General features: G+C 31.3%; 3 protein-coding genes across 4 annotated transcripts; 1 reads left to right on the forward strand and 2 right to left on the reverse strand.

The window, feature by feature from the left end:
* Positions 1-1247: 1247 nt before the first annotated feature.
* LOC109802350 (uncharacterized) lies at positions 1248-3158 on the reverse strand. Its single transcript, XM_020363686.3, has 2 exons — positions 2589-3158; positions 1248-1674 (listed from the first exon to the last, which is right to left on the reverse strand). The coding sequence occupies exons 1-2, from the start codon at positions 3024-3026 to the stop codon at positions 1630-1632; spliced, it is 483 nt and encodes a 160-aa protein (XP_020219275.1). The 5' UTR covers positions 3027-3158; the 3' UTR covers positions 1248-1629.
* A 1859-nt stretch (positions 3159-5017) lies between these two features.
* Positions 5018-10683, reverse strand: LOC109801759 (biotin carboxyl carrier protein of acetyl-CoA carboxylase, chloroplastic). Its single transcript, XM_083073001.1, has 7 exons — positions 10402-10683; positions 10236-10283; positions 9350-9504; positions 8921-9227; positions 8769-8840; positions 5336-5401; positions 5018-5246 (listed from the first exon to the last, which is right to left on the reverse strand). The coding sequence occupies exons 1-7, from the start codon at positions 10666-10668 to the stop codon at positions 5223-5225; spliced, it is 939 nt and encodes a 312-aa protein (XP_082929127.1). The 5' UTR covers positions 10669-10683; the 3' UTR covers positions 5018-5222.
* A 4003-nt stretch (positions 10684-14686) lies between these two features.
* On the forward strand, positions 14687-21245 carry PTAC4 (plastid transcriptionally active 4). 2 transcript variants are annotated; one of them, XM_020363601.3, is made up of 11 exons: positions 14687-14887; positions 15469-15593; positions 15720-15830; positions 16043-16107; positions 16213-16294; positions 17536-17610; positions 19560-19630; positions 19725-19807; positions 19963-20027; positions 20561-20635; positions 21001-21245. In XM_020363601.3, exons 1-11 carry the CDS (start codon positions 14800-14802, stop codon positions 21112-21114), a joined length of 954 nt encoding a protein of 317 aa, XP_020219190.2. In that variant the 5' UTR covers positions 14687-14799; the 3' UTR covers positions 21115-21245. The 2 variants fall into 2 exon arrangements, with proteins under 2 accessions (XP_020219190.2, XP_020219189.2); XM_020363600.3 differs by having other exon boundaries at positions 14690-14887; positions 20998-21245.
* The last annotated feature ends 427 nt before the right edge of the window (positions 21246-21672 follow it).

Raw genomic sequence — 21672 nt, forward strand, 5'->3', positions numbered from 1 at the left:
TAGTTGTTACATATAACATAGAGTTCGGTAGACACTTACATTGCCCTGTTTGAAAGCACTGCACGTCTGTTAGTTTTAATAGAGAAGTTACAAAAAGTCTGCTAATTAACATAAAAGTTCGTGACATCTTCAGTGAAAAATCATTTCCTCGTCGTAGTGGAAGAATTTTATTTCTCCAGAAAACATTACTACAATCCAATTTCCACCAACTATTCGAGACCCATAATCATTTAAGTGGTATAAGATTCTCCTTGAAGCCCGAAAATTCTTCCTTTAAAAAGACACGAGTTAAATGAAGTTCACGTATTAAAAATGTACCATGAAACAGTTGCTGACTTCGGCAAAAAAGATATTTAGACTTTGATGAGTTAAGGAATGGGAAACAAAATAAAACTTCGACGCGAAGATGTCCCCCTAAGTTACATTTGTAGCAACATCACAATATATGGCCACCCTAGCCATGTCGAACTAGGCACTTCTGCTTGCTAATAGTATTTTTTTTTTCTAACCGAGCACATGACCACTAACTTGGGGTACATTCTCCATCTCACTAGAACGATAATTTACTTATATAAAATTCATACTACAGCTGAAATCCATTTTAAGAAGGTCCGCAAGTAGAAAATTTAGTTTTCTATTTAAATTATTTTTTAGACATTTAGACAAAAAAGGAAATCTCGTCGCATTGGATATGTTTAAACCAACACGAGATTGAGGTTTTTTTACACACTAGTGAGTAATCAAACGAAGCAGGTTTTTCTAACGTAGTAAACACTAAAGAAAGGTGACAAGAGATCAACTAAATGTATTTAACTCGCAATATGTCTTCAGCAACATTTCAAAGTTACAACACTATCATTTATTGATAGAGTAGAAGTATCAAAATGAAATCCTTTTGATCTTTTTCATTCTGTGTAGAACCTTGCCAAAACATGAATGAGATGGAATTAGAATTTTATACCGTCTGTTTCACAGATGAAAATCATTTTTTGCACTTTATAATAAAAACAAATTCCAATTCAAATCTGTGGTTAAAGATTACTATCACTAGTAATTTGGATACACATTTCAATCTTGTTCAATGATTAAAAATCAATTTTATCCAACTTCCTTGTGAAACAAGCAATGACAAAACCAAATCAAAGCATGAGTTGAATCTAGGCATACACACAAAAAGGACCAACATTCCCGAAACATTGCTACAGAAACAACAGTTCTCGCAATATGATTGTAGGAAAAAGTTAATATAATAGAAGAACAACCTAACATATTATGTTTTTTTATTTTATTTTAAAATACTTGAATCTAAGACAAGGCTGAAACAATTATATGCACAAATAAAAAGAGTAGAATACAGATAATAAAACCTTGGTACATTAGCAAAACCAACCTAACCACCCTACATCCCTGTCTGACGCAGATTTTGCCAAAACCATAGGCTTGCCGACCACCAAAATTGTCATCCTTTGTCCCTCAGTCAAGCTATTGATTCAATCAAAGCAGAAAAGAGACAGACCGTACTGTACAGCAGGAATGTGTGTATATATCAAACAAGACCAACCACAGACACAGAGGAGCCGATTCAGCTGTATAATAATAGTAATTTGAAATGCAGCAACACTCCTCCTATCACCAAGCAGCCCAAAGCTCACCTTTACCACCACCAACATTAACCTAAATAAATTGAACACCAAGTTAATCATAAATATCCAACACATAAAAATCTTATATTTCACAAACCCAACAAAAAAAATCATAAATTTCCAAGACCCAAATAACAAAATCATACAAGTAATTTCCATATACCCAACAAAATAAAGACCATAAATTTCAGGTACCCAGATAACAAAATTCATAAATACAAGGCACCCCACAAAAAAAGACCACAAATTCCACATGCCCAAATAAGAAAAAGACAACTTAAAATGTACTAATTTTTTAAGCACTTGTAGTGTTGTTCTTCTATCAGAATTGAAGTTTTACTTAAATAATCTATAATCTATATTGTTTTTAATACTAAAATTTGGTCATAGTATAGCACCAAAAATCATAAATGCAAGACACCCTACAAGAAAAGACCACAAATTCGACATGCCCAAATAAGAAAAGGACAAAACTTTAGGTGTACTAATTACTTGTGCCCTTTCGATGCTCTTCTCCTATCAGAATTGAACTAATCTATATTGTTTTCTAATACAAAACTCTGATCATAGCAGAGCACCGAAAACACCTAAAAAAAACTGCATCTAAGTTTTATCCAACAAGAAAACCTCATATTTCAGATACCCAAATGACAACTCATAAATGCAAGACACCCCCCAAGAAAAGGCCCCAAATTCCACATGCCCACATAAGAAAAAGACAAAACTTAAGGTGCACTAATTTCTTATGCCCTTTCAGTGCTCTTCTCATATCAGAATTGAACTAACCTACATTGTTTTTCAATACAAAACTTTGATCATAGCATACCACCAAAAACACCTAAAAACTGCATCTAAGTCTTGCCCACAAGAAAACCCCATAAATTTCAGATCCCAAAAGAGAAAAGAAAAAAAAAAGTTGAATGAACGATAAACAATTAAACAAACCTGGGGGCTGCAATCAGGAGGATCCTCAAAGAGCGACAAAGAGAATTGCTTGTCAGCAACACCAACATCGAAATGAATGAGACCAGAGGTGGGAACATCGACACGAATACCCTTAACAGGGAACCACAGGAAGAGCTCCTGCGCCGACACACCGGATAATTCCCCGATCCGACCGTATCCGAGGATACCCTTTATGTTGGAATCGTAGTGAACCTCGTTCTCGAACTTTGCGTTGCACGGTTCCTTCATCCAAACCTCGAACTCGCCACTGGAAGCGTTCAACGAGTACTTGACGATGCCCTTCGGGAGAAGCCCCACCGGAAGACCCTGCGCCTGCAGCTCCTCGTATATCGTCGTCGTGTTCTGCCCCATCGCCGCCGCCCACAAACACGACGCGGCGATCGACGCCAAAATCCAAACCACGCATGCTTTACCCATCGATGATTTGGATTTCTTTTTTCTTTTTTCTTCTTCTGACTCTCTTTCTTTTCCTTTCTCTGTGATTCCCTAATGAATAATATAAATGAATGAATTTAATTCTCGATTTTTGTTTTGCGTCCTTTTTAGTAGGGGAGTTGGAAACTGAAATCAAAATACTCGAATAACTTAGGTTAGGTTTTCAGTTATTTATTTATTTATTTATTTATTTATTGAAACTTGGGTACGAATTTTGTTTTATTGAAAGAGTGATATGTTTCTTAAATGAGTTTTAGAATTGTTTTGATTTTTTTTAAAATAAGAAAAAATGTTTTTTAGTTTTAGTAAGTTTTTATTACTTGTTTGTTCGCTTTTATTTGATGTTTTCTTCCACCCTTTTATGTTTCTTGTATAGTTTTTATTTTATTTTATTTTTACTTGTTGTTTAGTCTTGTTGGATTGAGGCAACGTATTCAACTTTAATCTGTTTGATGACAGGTAAGATTTAGACTTTTGAATTTTGAACATTAATCATACTAATGTCCTTTTAATCTGATTTCATCAGTTTATATGAATTTATCACATAAAAAAAATTGTACAAACTAAAATGTCAATGAGTCTAACCTCATTTTAAAATTTTAAATTAAATATAAATTTTTTGAGCTACTAGTTTGTAATTTGTTTTGAGTATATAATTATTTTTTTAATAACTATGACATTGATATAAAGTATTTATTGTAAAAAAAATAATGATTAATTTCATTGAGATTGCAACCAGCTTGAACTTATTATAAAATGTAAATCTTAAGCTTTGAACTTTATACAAGAATTAAATGAGTTTTTTTTAACTTAATTTGTTCGCGAAGTTTTAGCTCACAAAAAAAAAAAACCTATAAAAATTAAATATTTTCTTTTTATGTTCTATTCTCACTCCAATTTCTCCTTTTCACATTCTCATAAAGAGCCTCATATCTTTGCATTAAAAATTATAACAGTGGCAACAATTTTTGGAAAGAAAATTATTAGATTGACAACAATCTTAATTAGTTCTATGTTACACTAGTTAATGATTCCGCACACATTATTTATTTAACTGGCATTTATATAACTATTATCACCTTTTTAATTTTTGGCAACTGGACAGGGAATAAAGGGTCTAAAGAACGAGACAAAAACACAAGTCAGGTGAAGGGAATGAAAGCAGGAACATCATCACTTAAATATTGATTCCCAAACTCCATTGGAATTTAATATATTTTAGTCTCATCCCATTTTTTATATTCACACTTTACGTTTATCATCTCATGTACGTGATTGACGCTAATGTTCCCATAGCATTATTCCAAAATTGAGATGAAGGTTAGGTTCACCATTAGTAGTACTATTTCACATATCACTTGGTTCGGACCATTTCTTGCTTATTGGGAATAAGGAATCTTTTTACCACCCTTATAAGCTGCATAAAAGCTTAAAAGAAATCATATCCCCAACTAAAACCCTAAACAATAAGAAGCCACAAAAGGGAGAAATTCCTGAAAATAATTTGGATCAAATGCTCCCCCATGGTTCCAAGAAGAAAAAAACAGAAGACTTGGAATGAATATCATACACATTAAGAGCATGTTTGGGAAGGATTAATTTCCACCATTTCAATTTTTTTAGATACAACAGTTGTTTATAAAAATAAAAAAATAAAAACTATATATATTTGGAATAACAGCTGAAACTTTCTAATATATTTTTTCTCCAAAAATAAGTTGTTTTCATACATCTGAAAATTTGAAACTTGTAATTATTTATTAAGTCTTTTTTCTCCTAAAGTTGATTTTTTTACGAAGTAAAAACTGGTTTTTTGTTATATCCAAAAATAATTAAATATTTCAAAATCGTTTTTCAACAACATTATCAAAAAGTTTGATTCAAATTATAACAATAATCGATTATTAAAATAATCTAATTTTTATGACTTTTCTAGAGAGTCTAATTTGCTTGAAAGTTGAGAACAAAAAAAGTTCACTAGAACATAGGGCAATCATGTAGAAGCGAAAAATAAGGAATACAACCATTGTAAACAAGAATTTTTCTCAACTGTGTCATCCCAACTTAGAACAAAATCTTCCTAGACCTCCTCTACTTGAGGGGGGGGGGGGGGAGGGGGGTTGATGAGCCTCACACTTCAACTACCAAACTGCATATTTTACTTCAATACTCTGAGCTCTATGGTTCAATCACAAATAGGGGCTGCAAGGAAACAAAAGTAATCAAACCTATAATGCTGAGCAAGTTAATTTTATTGAGTTGTTAGTCTGGAGGGCCTAGAATATACTCACAGCGTCAACGCTAACAGACTTGCCATCTTCCGCAATGACTTCAACTATAGTTCCTGACAGATCAGCCTGTACAGTACACAAATTTATAGTTTGAGATAGAAGAGAAAATCCACAGGATCATGAAGACAATTTTAAAAAATGTTACAAACCATGCATTTCTCATTGTTTTATTTGTATTCGTAGTTACAAACCAAGATACAAATCAAATTTAAGCTTATTATATATATTTTATACAATTCTGCAAATAATGAAAAGTTTGTTGTATGAAAATGTCAAACACAATGCATCCCTAAAATAATTCAATAAGTTTTCGCACTTCACTGTTGTGTCTCCACGAAAAACAGTAAAGAGTAGGTATTTTGAATTAAAATAATGTTACATGTTCAATTGATTTCATTAGCTATTTTCTCCTTAAGTATTAATCAAGAATAAATAAAGTACTAGCAGGATTATCTGCTTGGGTAAACTTCATTATTACAAACTGTATATACATGCATGAAGAACCACTATCTTAACGAAAACTATACCTGTGTTGACAAACATGTGGAATTGCAGGAAACTTTAAAAATAGTCAGAATCCTACATGGCTAATTAAAGATTGACAAACTTATTTGCAAATGAGATATCATTATATCAACAATGATACAAGTCAGAATCATACACGGCTAATTAAAGGTTGACAAACTTGTTTGCAAATGAGATATCATTATTATATCAACAATGATACGACCATTGGTCCTAATGATACCGTAACAGAGCTTGTTTAGATAATGGGTTAAGTTGTAGGTTGGTAGCATGTATATATAGGGGTTAGTGTGATAAAGTGGAGGATGAATATGTACACTCTAGTGGTAATGAAATAATGATAACTATGGAGGATCAAAAAACTGGTTCAGATTAAGCACACAAAGAGCCTGTTTGTTTTGTCATTGAGTTATGTTGACCGAAACATTGGAATTCGGGATTTGCTTAAAACAAACACTAAAGGTGTGTTTGATTTGGCGTTTAAATCATGTAAACGTCCGTTCAACTCAAAGCAACAACTTTGTTGCTTCTCAATTCTTGCATTGGAAAGTGAAAAACTATGGTTACGTTTACAAAAACGCATACCCAAACACACTGCAAAAGAATGCACTTTAATTGATAAACAGAAAGAATGCACGAATTCCTATAATATTCAAGAGATCCACAACTCTCCCTAACCACAATACTAACTCACCAACTGACAAACTCCTCCCAACCCCTCTTCCTATTTATAAGCAACATGCCTTGTTTATTTCTTCAAACTATCTTACCTTAAAGGATGAACTAAGAAGGTCCTCGAGTAACACACAGACCTATCAATACTCACCCCCCAAAACATTCACCTTATCCTCAAGGTTGTTCGGCTTGTGACTGCTGAAATAAAGCCCCTTCTTTGTTCTAGTGGTTTGAACTTGAAGCAATCCAAGCTTTGATACCAATTTATGTAACTGGACCAGAATCTAAAAAAAAGAAAGAATTTTTACTGATAACCCAAAATCCCGTTTGTTGTGCCAATGTGTAGTAAACTTACGCTAGGGTTAGAAGATACAAAATGAATGATTTTCCTAGATATTTGAGAGACCAGGACTCTCCCCACTCTCTAAAGAGTCTAATCCTTTCTAAAATGATAATATTCCTTGTCTCTCAACATCCCCTCTTTATTTATAGGCAATATGCCTTATTTATTCTACTATCTCAGCCTGTCCAACTAACCTAACTAACTAACTCTCTCACTAACAGAAACCTAACCAATTATTAATGGGTATCTATAAGAGGATTTGATAACTGCAGCATTTGATCACAGGGATGCTATCTGGGAGAGACACCAATATTTTACAATGAGATTAGCAATCAAAGACAAGGATTGGGATTGGGCCAAATAAGCCGCAAAATGGAGAATAATCTAAAGTCGTTGTAGAGATTGAAGGGGAAGACACAACCACTGAGGTCAACAGTGAGGAAGAGATCATAAATGTGGGAAGTGATTTTGCGGAAAGAGTTTTATCAAATTGAAGAAATGGTAACCAATTGAATGTGGAGAAGAATGAATTGTGGCCAAAACTGATTACCCAAGTCAGTAAGAACAGATCAGAGGCCACTAAAGTAAAAGCAACAGAAATTCCATTGTCGGAGGGGCCACAAATGCTGAGAGGGGGTACTGGACGCGAGGGGGTGTATTGGGAAAAATCCAAGTCTCAGATCGACTAGAGATTAGACAATTGAATAGTATATAAGTGGAAAACAACCCTCACTTTATAAGCCAGTTTTGTAGGGTTGAGTTAGGCTTAAAAGGTGAGGGTTGTTTTCCACTTATATACTATTTAATTGCCTAATCTCTAGTCAATGTGGAACCTGGGTTTTTCCTAATACAAATAATTACCAAAAAAAAAGCCACTTTGTTTTCAACTATATGTATAAGAAGAACTCTCGAGGGTTTTCAAGATTTCATCCTAGTGCTCTTCAAATGGTTTCTTTCAGTTTTTTCCTTGTTAGAGGAATACAGGAATTGAAAAGCACCTTTGTATTATGAAAAATGCTAATAACATAGACTTTGATACTGATTTAAAAATTGTTTTATCATCCAGTGAAATCCCATGTGAGAACCATTAAGTAACCTAAGCCCATTTTCTATTCATAGGGCTTGCATTGCATGGGATTTCACCTAGTAATAGTGTTAAAAAGAGTGTCGAAGAGTGTGTTGCAGAATTTTTGCTTGTATTAATGCTTTCTCTGCCTTGCTTTAGTTTCTGTTGTTGTTCAATCCAAGGAGGACACCTTATCACCCTTCTTTGTGCCTCTATTTCCTTTCAACGATATTCTTCTAACCAAACATCTCCCACCGAGTTGACTATCTCTATTGCCCACCCATACATGTTACTAGTAGTCATTATACAGTTCTTGCCACATGACTTACCCAGTAAACTAACAAAACGATTTGAAACTTTTTATTCTCTGACAGACTTGAAGAGGGATATAGGAGAGGAAAATCCACAATCAAGACCAAATCACCAGAATGCTCCACATTTGAACATCTTTAATTTTTCATTTCCATTGGCTCAATTTACTAAATAAGGAGGTCAAAATGCATTGCATATGTGCTAATAATATCTATTATTGCTGGTCATTAATTGAGAATTTAATGAAGATTTATTTAGAGAAAGAAACTCATGTTAAGTAATATATGAGCATAGGAAAAAGAAAAATGCAAATAAATAAAACTAAATGCATTCTGTGGTACATATTCTAGACTCTAGAGCACAAAATTCAACATTTAGATAATACAAACAGAAATTATAAGAGGCAATAAATGCACAGCAAATAAGTGCACCTTATAAAGGCATATTGTGTAGAAACCACTATTTTAATCAACAGTTACCTAATAAAATGAATATAAAACCTTTGAACTTACTTCTATTTCATTCATCAATTTCATTGCCTCAATGATGCATACCACTTGCCCTTTCTTTACTTTGTCTCCAACCTAAAGAAAGAGTACTTTCAGACAAGGTTGCAAAAAGACAGGATACAAATACATAAAATTATAAAATACATTGAATCTACCTTCACAAATGGAGGTTCACCAGGTGCAGGACTTCGGTAGAATGTCCCTGCCATGGGGCTTTTAAGAGGCGGATGTGATGACTTAGTTGACTTGACAGCAGGGGGAGAAGCTGGTGTAGGGGAAGGGCGAGCTAGAGCAGATGTTGGAGGAGAAGCCGATTCAACAGGTGGAAGGGGCATCGCTGGTGGAGGGGTTGAATACACCACTGCAGGTTGCAGTTGAGGCATAGCCTCCTTTTTCCTGATTGTTATTTCTACATCATGCTGCTGCATCTTCAACTCCATAATGTCTCTTGAATCAACAAGCCTGCAGAAGAAAATTGGACAGGAAGGTTTCCATTGCTGATTGCTCTACTCCAATCATGCAGTGAAAAGCACATATGTTGGCTATTACTAATAGAAGGAAGCAAGACTGAAGCATTTGCTTACTTGACAAGACTTGCAACTTGATTAATAAACTGAGAGACAGACTCTTGTGTTGCCAGGACCGAAGAAGATGATTCAGCTGAAGGTTTCATGGGTGGTTCCTTGTCTGATTTTTCTTTGTTAGGAGGAGGCGCATTGGAGGAACCATCAAGGGAAACCTTGTTGAAGCCAAAAAGATGAGACCAACGAGTGTGTGTCCCAGAAGTAGATTTTAACAAGTTTACACATTTTGGTACATAATACAGTTAGATCATGTTTGGATGAACTTTTCTATGATCAGCTACAGGAGAAGAAAATAAGAAGGTTCTTAAGAAAGTTGAATTGGACTTAACTCAACCTTACCAAATTGGTTTGTAAGGTGAGAATTATTCCATACTTATATATACTATTATAATCATCTCCATGTGACTTGTGAGATATAAAACACACCCCTCACACCGAAAATTTGATATATCGTGAGTAAAATTTATAGGACCGGACATTTATGGTGATCTGATAGTAGTACGATTACATATGGATGATAGTAGTACAATTACAGATGGCTGATAGTATCTTTAATACACTATGATGACCATCTCACTAGCTGATGTAGAATCCCCAACAAAATAAAATGAATTATGCTTCTCTTCAAAACTAAAATCAAATCATACACAAGTATATAAAATTTTAGCTTATGGGTGAAGCTAAAATCATTTTAACTTCTTATTTTTCTTCATCTAATGATACTTAAAGATTTATAGAGAAGTTTATCTGGACAGACTCAAGGGTATTGCCCATTAATTTTCCAATCAATGATTATAAATCCACAATTTTCCCTCTTCACCAAATTGATATTTGAGATGAAACATAGATAGATATATAGTGTGGAAGTGAAGGGAAGAGTGCTCACCTCTTTTAATTGGGCCTTAACCCTTGGGCATAACAGCACATGACCAGGCTGCACACATAGAGAGAGATTAATGAAGAAAATTCAATGTGAGGTGTGTTGTAACATGGAAGACACAAAGTAAGTTGGAAAGTGAGAGAAAACAAGTGTTAAGGAAAGTAACAGTAACCTTGTTGGGGGTGTGAAAGCGTAGGTTGTTGGGTTTAGGAGAGAGACGGGAAGAGTGTGTGAGACAGAGATTAGTGGCGGCTTTGGTGGTACCAGGTGCGAAGGAGGAAGCCATGTGTTGTGTTGTCTCAAAGTGAAACAGAGGAATGAGTTGAGATGAGAATGAGAAAGTGAAGAAAGGAAAAGAAAAGGAACAGTAACACACGGCGCAATTCCAGTGGCGCTTCTTTAACCTCTCAACGTCACCTATATCCACTACTGCTAACATTTTTCTATAAGTTTAATTATACTTTTATTCTTTTTTATTTTATTTTTTAAAAATTATTTCACTCTTTTATTCTTTAAAATTTAATTTTAATATCTGTAAAATTAATTATTTTTTATTTTAATCTTTGTAAAAAAAATTATTTTTCATCTTTTAAAATTTATAAATATTAATTTTATTTTTTTAAAATTAATAAATTTTGAATTTAATTATTATAAAATATTTTTCTTTGATTTTCACTCTCTAAATTCTAAACTCAATATTTTTAGTCTTTAATAATTATTTTAAATTATATAATAACATGTATTTTAAGAATCTATAAAAAAATTTAGAGGTCTTAAATACTGATATTACATCAATAATTATTGTGAGTAATCTTATGATGTTCACTTAATTTTTTAATAAATTAAAATTAAAATTAAAATTAGTAGTTCCATTTTTATAGGATAAAAAACTAAAAAAAAATTACATAGACCAAAATTAAAACTTACTTATTTTGTAGAGACCAAAAATGATAGTTATAATTTTTCATTTTTTTTAGTTAAACTACACTTTTATTCTTTTATATTAATTTTACAATTTATTTGGTTATTTTAATTTTATTTCTTACAAATTTATTTTAGTCTTTTATTTTTTTAATCTTGGATCAATTTAGTTCTTCCAAAAAAGTGATGATTTTCAATTTAGTGGCATAATTTTAAATATTTTTTATTCATTCAATAAGTAAAACTTATCACATTAATTCATTTACATTAATATTAAACTCGAAATCAATTAGGATCAATGATTTTAATGTAAGTAAATATATCGAATAACGTATTAAATAAAAAAATTATTAAAACTTATGTTACAAAATTAAAAACAATCATGATGTAAAAAAACTAAATTGATTCAAAATTATAAGATAACAAACTAAAATAAAATTTTAAAGAAATAAAAAAAATAGATCTTAAAAAATAAGATACATGATCAAAATAATAATTTAGTCTATTTATTTTATTGATAATAATATTTTTATTTATTTTTCTAGTCTCTTTCCTTTCTAATAAAATACTAAGGATGATCATAAAGATCAATTGAAAATTTAATGAATTCAAATTAATTCTAATTTAAAGATTTGGATTAGATCAGATCATTGGTTTGATTTAATTGAAAAAATGAAAATTTAATAAATTTGAATTAAGATAACAAATTTTGATTGAAAATTCAATCCAATTTTATCACTCGATCAATTATTATTATTATTATTATTATTATTATTATTATATAATATATCTCAATCCACATTTTGTTTATTCTTAATATTATAATATCTCAATCCACATTTCATAATCTACACTCACTTCTTTAGAATTTCTCATTATAGATTATTTATGAGTTTGACTTGATAGATTTGGAATGTCTAGGAGGCAATTATACCTGACGGATTTTTTGGAGTGACAAATGTAACCTTAATTTCATAATGTTGAAGTATGTATTTTGTTTGTAATGTTCAACTGTGTAGTTTGTTTTTAATGTTAGCAATGAGCACTTGCCAGATTTTAAGTCATGTGTAATTTGATTAATTTCTAATGAGCGAAAATTTCAAAGTATTAATTTAAGAATATATTTGAATATAAGTTTATAAATATTTTTAAGAATTTATTTATGAAAAAATATTTATTATTTTTAGTAGAAAAATCCTCAATAATGCTTCTAGTTTGTATCTAAGTAGACTTTACACGTATTGTGTGTGATTTTTTTTTTGTTGGTGAGATGCTCAACTCATAATTTTATTGGTGAAAATTTTCAATTTTCTTGAGATTCATCTATCATTTAACTTATTTATCTAAGTCAATTTAAAGTACTTTAATTTTACTACTATTTGACATTCTAACCAATACTCTCTTTTAGTAACTTCGCATTATATTTTTTAAAATAATAATTATTAAATGATATAACTTATTTTGAATTCTTAATCCATTTTATGTGGGTTTATGAATGCCACATATGATTTAAAACTTTCTTTATTTTTCTCCAATAAAATAACCTAACTTGAATTCTCAATTCACTCAATGTTATTCAATAATTGACCTCACCTTTTATATTTAAAAATATTTTGTCAAATGAAAATAATAAAAAATATATATATTTTAATTATTTAAGAATTAATTATTGAAAGTTTTGAAGTCACCTCCAATAAAGTTTTTAATAGAATTTTTAAATATAAGAATGAGTTCTTGCAAGTTTTACTATTAGAATAGTGTGATGTAAATGTCACATTGTAAAAATGGTTCTTATATAAGAACACTCAAAAAATATTTTGTATCAATAAAAATATATTTACTATTATTATTATTATTTTACTTAAATTAAAAAAATGGGGCCTAGAAAGTGAATTTTGTTAGAGTAAAAATAGAAAAATAATTATAAATTTTTCAGTGACATTTAAGGATCCACATAAAATATATTAAGAACTCAGTACGAGTTTTATTATTGAAGATGTTTCTATATAGAAATAATTATTGCACGTGACATCTACATTATTTTACTTTACTAGTAAAATTTGTAGGGCCAATTCTTATATTTAAGAATCTCTTAATGGAGATGACTTAAATAAAACTAATATCATTATGTTTCTTTTTTAGTAACTGTTGTTATTTTTATTTTGTTAAATAAATATGTAGATGCATACAAAGTATCTATATTTTGATACTGATTTTATAAACTCATTTTGATCTCTATTTTTTTTATACTATTATATTTCTTACAACTATTTAACTTCCTATGTAACATTTATATTTTTTTTTTCTGTTTTTTAGATTTCTATTTATTGTTTTATTTTTATCTCTATCTATTATATATATCATCTATATCTATCTATCTATCTATATATATAACAATAGATAAAGAAAATCTCAAATTTTGATTCACTTTTCTTATGACATGTTTATCTTTTAAAGTGACAATTCTCATTTATTTGTCAATATTTTTATTTATCACTTTTACATTCTTTATTTTAATAACCACAACTCTCCTTAAAATGAAATTAGTATAAAACATACTTTTTTTTTTACATTTTACTTTTATTTAAATTAGATATATAGTAACTAGGGATGACAAATATACACGTACCCGCGGGTAATATCCAAACTCGTCCCGACTTTGACGGGAAATACCCAGTTTGACCAGGTACGGGTACGGGTACGGGTAAAACCCGATATTTTAAATCGGGTACGGGTACGAGTATTTACTTACTCGCCCCGTACTCGTACTCGTATCTGTCCCCAATTATAATATAATAAAAAATATAATTTTAAAATATCATATTTTCTTATAAAAAATATAAAAAAATTGACGAGTACGAGTACGGATACGAGTATACCCGATACCCGACGGAGACGGAGATGGGAATAAAAATCACATACTCGACAGGTACGAGTATGGAAACAGGGATGGGTTTGACTCGCGGGGACGGGGACGGGTATCATGAAACCCATACCTGCCCTGCCCCGTTACCATCCCTAATTTTGACTCAAACGATCCTACTAGTTTAAATAAGTTATCAGCAATTAAAAAAAAATCATACTTCACAATTAAAATTATTTATTATAGGTATAAAATATAAATTATATATTTAAAATATTTATTCACATAAATTTTAAATATAATTTATATATTCAAATATAATATTTATTTATCCTATAATGATCACATGTTTCTACTAACTAATACCTAATATCCAATCAAATTTTCCTTATATTTTATATCATTTCATACAAACTTATATTAAAATGAGATTTTATCCACACTTGTATTAAGATGAAATAGACGAATTGGTGACAGACTAACTATAACTTTCTATGAAGTTGTGTCATGTCTTAAACTTATACATTATATAAAAATATATAATATTTATTTATATATTTAGTTATAACAAAAAAAAGTTAAACAAAAGTGATGTTAAACTCAAAACTAAATAATTTGAGTAATACCTATTTTGAATCCTTAAGATAAATTATCTGGGTGATGTTTGTTGGCGTGAAAGAGGCTACACGTGGGGGTTGTTTTAATGTGGCATCATAGTTGAGTCGCCAGATTGCGGTGGGTGCACAACAGAACACACGATTGAGTTGAGTCGCCAGAAAAGTTAAAATGGCTATCAAGGCCACGCCTTCCGCCTTCGTATCAATCAAACCTTCCACTCTTCCACCCTTCAAATCATCATTTCTCAGTTACCGCTGTAAGTCCCTACCTTTCTTCTAACCATATATCATAACATCTTCATGCTGTTGTTTTCCCTCTCTTCTTACATATATTTTTATATACCATATGGGAAGACACGTTTTTATGATCCTTTGATCCCCCCAAACCAAAATATGGTCACGGTTGTTAAACTAGCAAAACAAATAGGTTGCCACGTTTTAGATCACTTTGATGGCAGAATTTTCATTTCTCCAAAACCATGAAAGGGTGCTCTGTGTCTATAAAAATATATCTTTTACCAAATGTTTATAGTACAAGCGAGTCAACACTTGTATTCTTTAATCAAGCGTCGAAGCCCATATCTGACTTGTGCATAGAATCGCAACCGGCATCGAAGTCCATGTCTTGCTTGGGCATAGTGTTGCAACCGGACTAGTTACCCTTTTAATGGATTAACCCCATTATAATATGATAGGAGAAAGTTATACCTCATAGTTGTAAAAAAAAATAAAAATAAAAATAAAAAGTTTTTATGGTCGTTTTAGCATGAAAGAAATGCTTCTTCCAATGAAAAAGTTGAAGGAATATGAAGATTGATCATGTGGGGTTCTATTGCAGCAGGAGCATTGGAAGTTCCTGGTATACGGGTATGCTACTCGGATAGACTGAAATGTAATTGTCATGGTGGTGGTGCCCTTGGGTCTCAGATGAATCTATTTAGCAGATTTGCTAGAGTTATCAAGGTAACGTCAGTATTTATGAAGAATTTTTTCCAAACGGAGCCTTAGTTAACATATGGAGTTGAATTTTTCCATCCCCCACTTTCACTACAATTTTTATTTTATGCTGATGGCTTTGAATTAATGCAGTCATATGCCAATGCCATTATAAGCTCCTTTGAAGACCCTGAGAAGATATTAGAACAGGCTGTGCTGGATATGAACAATGATTTGATAAAGGTTCGTCAAGCTACAGCACAGGTATGTAATGAGTGTGTCACCCTTTTTTTGTTAAGCATTTGTATTTTTGTATTCCCCCTATCCTGAGTGGTCAATGCTTATATTCCAGCCTGAGTTTTACTTTTATTTAATCTGTAAAAGAAGGGGATTGCTAATGCATAAGAATATGGCAGACATTGAGCTGAATGATGTTTTCATTTTTCAATAAACTTGTGAATTTTCATTTTCTCCAGGTTCTAGCATCTCAAAAGCAGTTAGAAGGAAAGTACAAATTTGTACAAAAAGCTTCTGATGATTGGTATACTTTTTCCATTACAGTTTTTGGTTTTGAAAACTTCTATTTTATCTACACTCAGCCATTCATTGTTTCTTACTTATTCCCCTTTCCTTACTTTGATAATAGGTATCGAAGGGCACAGCTTGCTCTTCAGAAGGAAGATGAGGAACTTGCCCGTGAGGCACTTAAGAGAAGAAAGTCTTATGCTGTACGCCACTTACCTATCTAAAAGCATTGTTGTACTTGTAGGAGACTGAGTTTTATGCATCATAAATGTGATTATGTGAATTAAATGTATTACATAAAGTTCTTGACATTAGATAACACTTTATCAGTACACACATTCTTTATCATCAATAGATGAAAAGGAAAGTGCATTTGTGTTAAATATTTCACATTTGAGTTGGTTGTAATCGGTTTCATTCCCATTTAAACATGGTTACTGTTGGTTCCTCCGACTTTTCTTTTTCTTTCTTTCCCCATTGTTTCCAATATTAGCTTTCTTCCTCAATTTTTTTTTATTAGCCATTGCACCAACCCACTATAGCAGCTCCAACTGTTACTTTATGGTTTTGAAATTTAATATAGCAGTAGGGAAATGCATACAGAGTCAGAGGCACTATAATGTCTTGTTTTTAAAAAAGGAATCTCTAAACCGATAGTTGTTAATGTTATTCAATTGCCAAAGATCTTATTGGATTTGCACTAGTTCATGTAACACACTACACTGATTGGGTATAATTTTTTTGTGAATTCAAGATTCTTGTATTTAGTATGATGGCTGTTAGTTTACAAAGATGGCTTGGAATAAGTGAGGATTGGCTGTGGTTGTTGATACAAATTCTAGATGTCTGTCACTATTTCTAAAATACCTCCCTACATTTATACTGAAAAGCCTGAAATAGCTAATAGTGTTATTTCTCATAATCAGCTTTTTTCTTGGTTTTAGAGTTTTACTCTTTTAAAACAGCTCTAATCTAATGCAAACATCCCCGCATTGTCATACATAGACACAGAAATTGGTAGCAAATCAATAGTTGGATAATCCCTAATTACAACTGCAGATATGCAGACTCATGTTTTTGTGTGTTGTTTAGTTCTTTTTAATTTTTATGAATTGAAAACAAGATGTTTAGCTAGAGAGAACTTTGATTTCTTCCTTTTTCATCATGTGTGTTCTTTTGTCTGAGTGTATGTCAGCGTGTGTGCAGACTCTTTTATTTTGTGTCTGTGTTGTTTTGTTTTGCTAGTCATAATGAATTGAAAACGACTTGTTTGGGTAAACTGAAGTTTGATTTCTGGCCTTTGCGTTGTGTTGTGTGCAGGTGCATGTGTAGACTCATTTATTTTGTCTGTGTTGTTTAGTTTTTGTAAGTCATTATGAATTGAAAACACTTTAGGTATATTGAAGTTGACTTCTGCTGTCTACATTGTATGTGATGTGTACAGGAAAATGCAACTGCTTTGAAGGTACAGCTTGAACAGCAAAAGAATGTTGCTGATGATCTTGTGTCCAAAACACGGGTTAGTTGCCATTTTTTATAATAAGTTTTCCACTGGTAGCTATTCCGTAACTTTATGTGGACATAACATACTATACCAGAACTTGATTATTAATCCATTTTATATCTTTTATTAGTTTAATTTATTTACAAATTGAATTAAAAGGAGGAAAATGTAGAGATGTGACGTAGTAAGAGTTGTCATTTGAGGAACTTCAATCAATTTATAATTATATTGTTTACATGAAAATTAAATTTTTAATTTTTGTACAGTGAAAGATATGTGGTTCATAGAGTAATAGACCATTTTTTAATGATGCAGCTCTATATTTTAGTATAGACATATGTGTATTTTTATCATGGTTCATGAAATTTTCTTGCTGGCAGCTTAAGCTACTGCTGTTTTGTGTGAATTGAGCAATGTGCTGGATCTAGCTGTACAGGAAATAGTGTGATTGACCTTGAGAAGAAGAGATAATCATTTCATTTTTTGTATGAAAAAGTTGTTTATAACTATACTCCATTTGCTTATATTTAAAGATGCTTGTCTCTCTTAAAATGTGAGCTTCAATTCTCTTTTGCATGTTTTATAACTAAATGATTCATGCTGAGTTATCCTGACTATTATTGTTGCATCATTGTTCAACAGTACATCATGCAATGGTCGTACGACCTTTTTCCAGTATATATCTGTTTCCAATCCATTTAGTTCCATTAGCTTTGCTTTCAAGAGAAAAGGGGTGTACTTTCCTTAGTCCTTTACTTTCCATCACTTTTTGCATTCATGGACTTATCAGAGCCAACTTTTTTGTCCTATCCTTCTGATATTATACAAGTTCTTGCATGACGCTTCACTTCATTTCCATGCGAAACATTTTGGAAGATAGGAAGAACAAAGTCAAGGATCATAGAATGAGTACTTGTACAATAAGTATATGATAGAAATGTGCTGATGTTAGCTACTGAAAATTAAATTAATAAGGTGAATGTACATAATGTCAAATAATTATATGAATACCCTTACCAGAAAAAAATTAACTACTATGATATAAGTATATATGTTCTTTCTTTACCAATATATGTATGTGTGTATATATATATATATATATATATGTATGTATATAGTCAGGATTCATTGACACCAGATGTTAGTCTAAAAACTTATGCAATAGCTTATACTTTAAACTTTTTGACTTTTGTATATTGTAAATTTAACTGATTTAACCGTGAATTATGTGATATTATACTCGAGATCACGTATATCAAATTTCACATGATTTGAACTTTTTTAGATGTTATTCGAAAATGAATATTCACATTTTAAATTATATGTTAAAATAAAGCAATGTAATAAACTACTAAATAATTCTATAATCATGTGAAATTTGATATACACGATCTTAAGTATAATATCACATAATTCAACGATTGGATTGGTTAAATTTGTATTATACAAAAAAGTTATTGAATGTGTAAGTTTGGTGTAAATTTTTAGACCTATACCTGGTATCAACGGATCTTGACTCGTGTGTGTGTGTGTATTTTGAAGGGACCTTTAATATTTTATACAAGCTGCGGTGAAAATTCGTAGAAATATCAACAGCAAACAAATGTCTTATATTGGGGGAAAACAAACCTATATATTCTTCAAAGTGCTATGATATTGTTAAGCAACAACTTTTAACTTTGATTTGTATCTGCGGAATAACTTTTCTCAGCCTTTTCTTTTGGATGGAGTGAAAGTGTAGCAGAAGTTTTTGAGTATTGTACAAGTCTTCCTGGTTAAAATCCCTCCTCTACGTCCTAAACCTGTAGGGAATTGAACAAAGAAAATAAGCAGATGTTTGTCAGGCTATCATTGCACACTTTTGCTAATGTTGAATTCCTTTACAATCAGTTATTAGCACTACATGGCAATCATGTTGGAGAAATGCATGTAACTATTTTGTATTATTTATTTTTCTTCAACAGCTTTTGGAGAGCAAGATACAAGAGGCAAAGTCAAAGAAAGATACCCTCAAAGCAAGAGCTCAGTCTGCAAAGTTTGTCATTAGCTCTTCTTTCTTTTTTTGAAGGTCATGGGTTTGTCTCTCCCCTTTGTTATTCTAAATAGCCAATTCTTTTTCTTCTCTTTAGGACTTCTACCATAGTTAGTGAGATGGTCACCAATATCAACACAAGCAGTGCCCTTGCAGCTTTTGATAAGATGGAGGAAAAGGGTTAGTTTTTTTTAACACTATATATACACCCTTTTGAATGCTCAATATTGAGTAAACAACTTCCATTCCTGTATCAATCATTGTCAATGCATATACAGTTATTATACAATTTATTTTAAGCAAGCCTTAGAAATATATTTAACTTCATTTTTCAGTATTAACCATGGAGGCTCAGGCAGATGCATTGAACCAGTTGACTACTGACAATCTTGAGGGAAAGGTAGTATAGCTTCTCGTATATGACCAAGCTGTATATCTCTTTTAAGATCTTTTTCTTCTTGAAACAAAATGAAGGGATTGTTTTAGTTTCAAGTTTTTGTTTGTATATATATATATATATATATATATATATATATGAGGCATACCAAATAGAAAAGCTATTTTATTGATAAGGAAAATGACAAGAAGAAATCACAAGCTTCTAAAAGTTCGCTGGTGCAATTATTTCCCTAATCAGAACGTTTCTTTATTAGTAATGCTGCATTTGTATCTTTGTGTGTGCTAAAGCGGATCTGAAATCCATCGAACTATTCCTATTGATTGTGTGCACTATAATTTGTGGTTGTGGTTGTTACTGGAAAACATATGCATGAATTAGATATTCATTGACATAATAATGGTACTAAGTTGCATTTTGCTACAGCAGTTCACTGTTTTGTGCTACATCTTCTAAGGAAAAATATCTGTGGTTGAATTCTTTCCTCCTTCACACAAAAAAAACAGAAGCCATTTCTTACCCTGTGTCATTTACAGTTTGCACTGCTGGAGAACTCTTCTGTCGATGATGATCTTGCAGAGTTAAAGAAAGAATTATCTGGAAGCTCCAAGGTATTCCTCTATTTATGACTGTTCACTCGCTCTCTATACATTAGTCATCAACACAAACTCTTTTATCACGGGTTCTTATATATAACAATTTTGGATTGATGTGAAATTTCTTTAACATGATTTATATATCATTAGAACTTTTAATCCAATGCTGAATTTTGTGAGAAAAACAGTAATAAAAAAATTGCTTTACACTGTGGGTACATCACCTTTAAACCCTAAAAAAATTATTCAACGGCTTAACTATGAATTTAATTTGAACTGATGTGGTGTCATTCATCCGCTCTATTGTTTATTGCTTCATGGGATGGAAGAAAATCAATCAGACCCTCAATATTGTGATCTTATTTTTGTATTGGCAGAAGGGAGAACTTCCACCAGGAAGAACTGTTTCCACCAACAAAGAACTCCCTCCCTTCCTTGACTTGGAGCTTGAGAAGGAGCTTAATGAGCTCAGAAGAAGAGCAAAGGGGTACTAGCCTCTAGGTTCCACCTTTTTTACACTCAATTGCTTGTTTAGTGTAACTTTTTCTAGAGAAACAGTTGCTGTATTTTTATCAGCTTTCTTAGAAAATTTTAAAAAAATTATGAGAAATAATTAGTTACCAAACATGGGTTGTGACGGATCCAGAAATTTTAGATAGTAGGGGGTGGGGGCAATATTTATTTATATATTTGTAGTATTAAAAATTTTACATATAACTTTTAAAAATATAAATATATATCATAATTATTTTTTACAAACTTTTATATCTACGATTACGAATAAACTAGGTCAAACTAGATTATATTATAATTTAGTAAGTTTAATTCTAACTTTCTTTAAAAATACCTATCCTAAGTATGACTTACTTATCTGTCATAAACATTTTTAAAATATTTTATTAGAACGACAATCCTAAAAATCTATTTTATAATAATTTAATACTAATAAAAATATAAAAATAAATATGTTAAATTTTATAAAAATCAAGTTTAATTATTTGTGATATAAACATGTTTTGAATATCTAATATAAATTTTTAGATGATAATTTA

This window comes from Cajanus cajan, chromosome 4, assembly GCF_000230855.2.
Source record: "Cajanus cajan strain Asha chromosome 4, NIPB_CcT2T_4, whole genome shotgun sequence".
NCBI classification, from domain to species: domain Eukaryota; kingdom Viridiplantae; phylum Streptophyta; class Magnoliopsida; order Fabales; family Fabaceae; genus Cajanus; species Cajanus cajan.